At 53.9% G+C, this 7,605-nt stretch overlaps 1 protein-coding gene across 1 annotated transcript; it reads left to right on the top strand.

Annotated features, from left to right (window-relative positions):
- Positions 1-5,871: 5,871 nt before the first annotated feature.
- ZCCHC3 (zinc finger CCHC-type containing 3) lies at positions 5,872-7,086 on the top strand (the record flags this gene model as incomplete). Its single annotated transcript, XM_082670723.1, has 1 exon — positions 5,872-7,086. One exon carries the CDS (start codon positions 5,872-5,874, stop codon positions 7,084-7,086), a length of 1,215 nt encoding a protein of 404 aa, XP_082526849.1.
- Positions 7,087-7,605: the final 519 nt, after the last annotated feature.

The raw sequence follows: 7,605 nt of genomic DNA, 5'->3' as shown, positions 1-7,605 counted from the left end.
CTTACCCCTACCACAAAAGGTCTAACAGCCGAACGCACTCGGATTATCCGTGAACTCCAGCCTCCGGAAACAGTGGAACAAATTCTCTCCTTTTGGGGCCTTATAGGATTTTTCCGACACTGGATCCCTAACTTTGCTCTCCTCGCTAAACCCTTATATCTAGCCGCTAAAGAAACCCCTCAAGGACCCCTCACCTCTCCTTCCGCCGTTCGACAGGCCTTTCTCACCCTCCGTAACGCTCTGATATCTTCTCCTCCCCTTTCTCTGCCCAACCCAAACCGACCTTTTCACCTTTTTGTGGATGAACGGGCCAGAATAGCCACTGGACTCCTTGCCCAGCCTGTAGGGCCTTCCTACCGCCCCGTGGCTTAGCTCTCCAAACAGCTAGACCAACCATTCGGGGATGGCAACCATGCCTTCGGGCCCTAGCAGCGGCAGCCGAACTGACCAAACAAACACTCAAACTGACCCTGGCCCACCCACTAAGCGTGCTTTCCTCCCACCGGCTGGTCGACCTCCTAGGCCACAAGTCTCTCTCTCTCTTGGGTCCCTCTCGCATCTAGGAATTCCACCTGCTGTTCATCGAAAACACTGCTATCTCCCTTGACCTTCCCCCGCACCCCCCCACCCCCCACCCCCCCCCACCCCCGCCTAAACCCGGCCTCCCTCTTGCCCATTTCCGACACCCGGACCTCCCCTTCCCACTCCTGCCCCCAAGTCGTAGAAGCCCTCAGCCCGCCGAGGGAGGGACTCTTTGATACTCCACTGTTAAACCCGGACCGCACCCTCTTCGTAGATGGCAGCTCAATACTCGGTCCTGACGGATGCCGACGGGCAGCCTACGCGGTGGTAACTATCTCAACTATTATCGAGGCTAACAGCCTCCCAGAAGGAACGACCTCCCAAAAGGCTGAACTGATCGCACTTACACGAGCCCTTAACCTTTCCAAAGACCAAAGGGTTAACGTCTACACAGACTCTAAATATGCCTTTCTCATTGCACACAGCCACTCAGCACTACGGAGGGAACATGGATTTCTGACCACTAAGGGATCCCCAGTGGTCAACGCTTCCCTCATTGCAAAACTGGAGGCCCTCCAGCTTCCTAAAGAAGTAGTAGTTATCCATTGCAGGGGTCATCAACTCCCATCCAACCCAATAGCACAAGGTAACTCCAAGGCCGATTCCGTGGCCCGAGAGCTTACAAAAGGGGATCCTCCAGCTCCAGTCCTATTTTTCACCAGTCCTACCCAACCCACATATACCCCGCACGAGGAAGCTGCCTTACTCTCAAAAGGGGGACACAAAGACAACAAAGGATGGATTTTTATAGACAACAAAATTGCCCTACCTCTGGCCCAAGCAGCTGGCCTATCAGACATCCATAAATCCTTACACATTGGTCCAGAAGCAATGTTCCGTTTTTTGGACCCCCTCTTTCATCTGCCAGGACTTAGAGAAGCCATCTCAAAGACTCACATGGCCTGCCAAACCTGCGCATCCGTCTCCCCACAAGGAGGCCTACGGCCCCGAATTCCTACACACCAGATGCGTGGACATTAGCCTGGTGAAGACTGGCAGATCGACTTTACCCATATGCCTCGCTGCAAATGCTTCCGATATCTGCTCACTCTCATTGACACCTTTTCAGGTTGGATCGAGGCCTATCCAACAACTCGAGAAACACCTCATCCTGCTTCAATACATCATCCCCCGATTTGGTCTGCCGGTCTCCATCCAGTCGGATAATGGACCCGCCTTTGTCTCTCAGGTGGTTCAACAGGTATCCGAGGCTCTCCAGATCACCTGGAAACTCCACATCCCCTACCACCCCCAATCATCCGGTAAGGTTGAATGCTCCAATGGGATCTTAAAAGACCACCTCACCAAACTGTCCCTTGAGGTCCATGTCTCATGGCCCGACCTGCTTCCTCTAGCCCTTACCCGAATCCGAGCCTCACCTCGGACTCCTACTGGCCTCAGTCCATTTGAACTACTTTACGGCCGCCCTTTCCTCCTTCACGACCTACCAACCCAGAGTCCACCCCTAGCCTCCTACCTTCCCTGCCTCTCCCTGCTTTGCTGTCTTCTCCGCGAATATGCTGACCGTCATCTACCGACAGTGGCTGTCTCTGAAACTTCCTCTCTCCCTCTACAACCTGGAGATAGTGTCCTCCTCAAGGACTTACACTCCCAATCCCTTAAGCCACGGTGGACAGGCCCTCATACAGTGGTCCTCACCACCCTCACGGTGGCCATACTTCTAGGACACTCCTCCTGGTACCATGTCTCCCATCTTAAAGTGGCCCCAACTCAGAAAACTAGTCAACCCAACCGCTGGGTCCCACAAGGTTACGGCTTATCCACCGCCCTGCCTCTCCTCCTGCTACTTCTCCTGCCACCCAGGACTCATCAGACGTCCCTATGGCGCTTCTACATCCACGGGACATGGCAAGCTGATGGTCGAGCCCATGCCCAGGTCCTGGGGACAGGAGACTGCCAACCAGGCGGATGCCAGGCCATGGTGACCGTTAACTTTTCCTTCCCACATTTAATTTGGCAAGGTAATTGGCTAGGCCAGGAATCTCCCGTTGTCTGTTTCACCTACAACCAAACTAAAGACTACTGTCACTGGTGGACAGACACATACGGGGGGTGCCCCTACCGCTCATGTAACATCCACGTGGCAAAATTAGGCACTACAGACTTACTCTGACAATCTTACCTAGTACCAAGGATGGCAGGGGTAGCCTATCCCTTAACATCAAGGATCCCTGGGATACAAGATGGGGACAAGGGGTACAAGGAAAAATTTACCGATGGGCAACTGATACTTATCCTGTAGGGTCTTTTAAGATTTTTCGCTCCTACATTAGCTTGATTCCCAAAGTTACCCAACAGTTGAGCAAACAAGCCACTGCCATCCAGGAAACAGAACAAGCCCTAAGACATCAACTACCCCACCCCGAACACAAAGAGGATCCTTTTTCTTGGTTGACCCTCGTCCGTCAAGCAGTACAGATACTCAACCACACAGGAATAGGTAACATCTCTGACTGCTTTCTATGTGCCTCGCTTGGCCGGCCACACTTGGCTGCTGTCCCACTCGACCAGCCCTTCAATTCTACTTCCTACACCTCCCAAAACCCACCTTTTTCCCCGTTAAAAGTCCCCATATTCCTTGATTCAAAAAAATCTCACCATCTGTTACGGCAGCCGCCCAAATCTAGCTGATACTGGGCTTCTTTGCAGTTCATCCCTCACGGTAAACACATCAATTGAAGCACCACCAGGCATGTTTTTGTGGTGCAATGGTTCCCTCACAAAAAAGATCAATTCTTCTTCCCCCTTCTCATGTATCCCCGTTACTCTCATCCCACAACTCACACTGTATAGCCAAGCCGAATTTTCCTCGCTAATCACGCCGCCCTTTACCCGACGGAAAAGAGCTATCTTTCTTCCTCTGGTCGCAGGCATCTCTCTCGCCTCCTCCCTGGTCACTGCAGGCCTCGGGGCGGGGGGGTGGGGGTGGGGCGGGGAGCTCTGACACATAATGTTTCGACATCCCGCGACTTAGAACATAAACTCCAGCTATCCATTGAAGCCTCCGCCGCCTCCATCTCCTCTCTCCAGCGCCAAATCACCTCCATAGCCCGAGTCGCTCTCCAGAATCGACGAGCCCTGGATCTCCTGACGGCCAACAAAAGAGGTACCTGCCTCTTCCTACAGGAGGAATGCTGCTATTACATCAATGAAACAGGACTCATTGAAGACAACGTAAACGCCCTCCATCGCTTAAGCGAAGAACTCCAACGCAAACACCCAACAGTCCACCTCCCCAATTCCCGATTGGTGGCGATCCACCCTCTATACCTGGCTAACACCAATCTTAGGCCCCTTAATTCTCATCTGTATCTTGTTCATGCTTGCTCCCTGTTTTCTTAGGTTCCTTCGCAGGCACATGGAGGAAGTTTCTCGGGTGGCCACAAACCAAATGCTCCTCGGCCCTTACACCTTGCTTCCTACAGAACCCCCCACTGGTCTCCCTTAACCCTCGGACCTCTGGTCGCTCAACTCCCCTTTTGACGCCCCCATTCAGTAGGAAGTAGCCAGAGATCAGAACGCCACCCCATTACACCAAAGATGTCAGGATGTAAGGCCAACTGGCCCGAGGCAGGGGAACGCAATCAGACTCACAGGTTGCATCAGCCCAGAGCTCCCACCCACCCAGTCCCAAGAACTGACCTGGTGACTTTCCACCCGGCCCAGCCTTCCCGCCTTTTGAGGGGCGGGACTAACGGTCCCAAGACTGATGCGACCAGCACCAGATATTGCCACGATACCCGAAGAGACCACCAAATAAGGACTACTCTGCGCCCTCCCGGATTCACCACACCCCTTTCCCTTCTTCCCCTATAAATTCTGCCCAAACCCTCGCCCGGGCGCGACTTCTCTGGCCCCCTTTCTCTCGGACCAGTGAACCTCGTCCGGGAGCGTACCCAAATAAAGCTTGTTTAAGCTCTCCTCCGTCTTTGGTGCCGTTCCTTACAGATATTAATATCCCTTTGTTATGGATGAGCAAATTGAGCTGTGAAAACTGAGGTCATTGGCCCCACGTGACAAAGTTGAGATTTGAAGCAGTCAGATTCAAACTAGCGTCTCCCTGAGTCCACAATCCTTTTCTTTCACTAAACCCAGAAAGATCACTGGAGCACCCTGAAACACAAGCAGCTATGGTAAAGAAAACAAGATGACAAAAGGTGGTATTAACCCCACCCCCTCAACTACCCAAATTTTATCAATGCTTCTGAAGCACCAGTTGAGACAGATGAGGTAGGAATAAGGATTGCGTCCAGTGCTAACTTTAGTTAGGGAATCTGTGTGAAGGCGTTTCTTGGAGAGTCTGATCCAAAGAGTCCTTTATCCAAAATGTCAGAGCAAAGAAGTAGAAGTATAAGCCACCTATGCGTGGAGGCTGCCTGTTAACTCTGCCACTTGGCCAAGTGATTTAACTCCCATCTCCAAGCCCCTTCCTCCTGTAAAATGTGTATAATTACAACATTGTTTTGGAAGATTCCATGTGATAAAGCTTGCAGTGTGCTTAGAACACTATCGAACACTTAAGCGCTCAATATAATTGTCATCATGAATATGATGGAGGTCTTCTTAAAAAATAATTCAGTATGACTTACTTGGAAATGTATCAAAAAATAAGGAGTGATGGATACAGGCGTAGTGTGATAAGGTATAGTAAAATTTTAATGAAAGATAAAATAGTTAAAATGTTCACTGCAAAATTCTTTCCACTTTTTGTATGTTTGAAAATGTCCATAATCCAACGTTGGAAAAATAATGCATTGTGATCTGCTCTGGGAGGAGGAAGGGCTAAGTTTTGTCTTTGTTTTTTTAATAGAAAAGGTACAAAAATGAAAACAAAATGGGCGAAATCTTCCTCAACTCTCTCCCGCCTTCGGGCTGTGGGCCGTTAGTAAAACTGCTTGAATGAAATCATCGAGGACCGCTTGCGAAATACCAAATCCTCGAGAGCGAGGCCCAAGGCTGCCAAAACCTCGCGAGGGACAGGGACGCGATCCAAGCTCCGCATCCCACTTCGGTGCCGAGGAGGTAGGGTTGGAGCGAGCACTAACGGAAACGCGGCCTGGCCGTTACCAGGGGGTTCCCGGCCCGCGGCCGCTGACCGCCGAGCGCCGCAAGTAAATACCTTAGCGGGGCGGGGGAGAGAAGCGTCGAATTTCAAAAAAAAAAAAAAAAAAAGCCCAAACCCCCACAGCCCCGGGCGGGCGGGCGGGCGCGCGCCATGGGCGCCCTTTGGCTGCGGGAGTGAGTGGAGGATGCTGGGAAGGAGGTAAAATGGCCACCGGCGGCGGCGCGGAGGAGGAGAGGAAGCGGGGGCGGACGCAGCTCCTGTCCCTTGCGCGCCCGGCGGCCCGGGCCGAGGAGGCCGAGGGCGGCCGCGAGAAGATGGGCTGGGCCCAGGTGGTGAAGAACCTGGCCGAGAAGAAGGGCGAGTTCCGCGAGTCGCGGCCTCCGCGGCGGGAGGAGGAGGGCGGTAACGGCGCTCGCGGCGGGCTCAGCGTCCCCGCGGGCCTGGCGGCGCCGGGCCTCGGTGACTTTCCCCCGGCCGGCCGCGGGGACCCGAAGGGCCGCCGGAGAGACCCGGCCGGCGAGGCGACGGACGCCCGCAAGAAGAAGGGCGCAGCCGAGGCGGGCAGGAGGAAGAAGGCCGAAGTGGCGGCCATGGCGGCCCCGGCCAAGCCCGACGCGGCCGAAGACGCGGCCGAGCGGCCCCCACAGGACGAGCAGGCGACGCCGGCTGGCCCCGCGGCGGGCCCGGGCAAGGGCCGCTTCCTCGTGCGCATCTGTTTCCAGGGAGACGAGGGCGCCTGCCCAACCCGGGACTTCGTGGTGGGCGCGCTCATCCTGCGCTCCATCGGCATGGACCCGAGCGACATCTACGCGGTCATTCAGATCCCTGGCAGCCGGGAGTTCGACGTGAGCTTCCGCTCGGCGGAGAAGCTGGCCCTATTCTTACGCGTCTACGAGGAGAAGCGCGAGCAGGAGGACTGCTGGGAGAACTTTGTGGTGCTGGGGCGGAGCAAGTCCAGCTTGAAGACGCTCTTCATCCTCTTCCGGAACGAGACGGTGGACGTGGAGGACATCGTGACCTGGCTTAAGCGCCACTGCGATGTGTTGGCCGTGCCGGTGAAAGTGACCGACAGGTTTGGGATCTGGACCGGGGAGTACAAGTGCGAGATCGAGCTGCGCCAGGGGGAGGGCGGGGTCAGGCACCTGCCGGGGGCCTTCTTCCTGGGGGCCGAGAGGGGCTACAGCTGGTACAAGGGGCAGCCCAAGACGTGCTTTAAATGTGGTTCCCGGACCCACATGAGTGGCAGCTGCACACAGGACAGGTGCTTCAGGTGCGGGGAGGAGGGGCACCTGAGCCCTTACTGCCGGAAGGGCATCGTGTGTAACCTCTGTGGCAAACGAGGACACGCCTTTGCCCAGTGTCCCAAAGCGGTTCACAATTCTGTGGCAGCTCAACTAACCGGCGTGGCCGGGCACTGAACACCCGCCTGCCTGCCAGGGTGAACACAGAGCCAGCTTACCCCTCTTAAGTGCCAAAACTTTTTTTTAAACCATTTTTTATCGTTTTTGAAGGAGATCTTCTTAAAACTACAAGAGACATCTCACTTTGCCTTCCTAAACTGAGTTTACTCCATTTCAGCCTTTCCTGAATTTGGTGACTCTGTCATCAGTAACGACTACCGACCGAGAACTGTAGTGTGCAGATATGTCTCCCCTCCCTTGTTTAAAATTTATTTTCATTTTTGTATTTGGAGATATTTTTTCTGGTACTTTTTACTCCCCACCCCTTGTCTTCTCCCCGGATTTTCATTCTTCCGGCTGCCTTGCTCATCTTTGTGCCCCAGTGCTAGGTAGGGGCCTAGCACATGGTCGGCACTCCATCAATGTTTGTTGAATTGAGAACATTGTTGACCCTGGCTTCTGTCAGGGTGTCTATCTTTTGCAGCTCATCCCGTCCCCTTTTAATTTGCTGCTTCTAATCTATGTGGTCTGAGAATT

This window comes from Grampus griseus (genome assembly GCF_964374135.1).
Source record: "Grampus griseus genome assembly, chromosome: 14".
In the NCBI taxonomy this organism is placed as follows: domain Eukaryota; kingdom Metazoa; phylum Chordata; class Mammalia; order Artiodactyla; family Delphinidae; genus Grampus; species Grampus griseus.
Note: the sequence above shows the minus strand (reverse complement) of the source record. Positions and strands in the feature narration are given on the sequence as shown.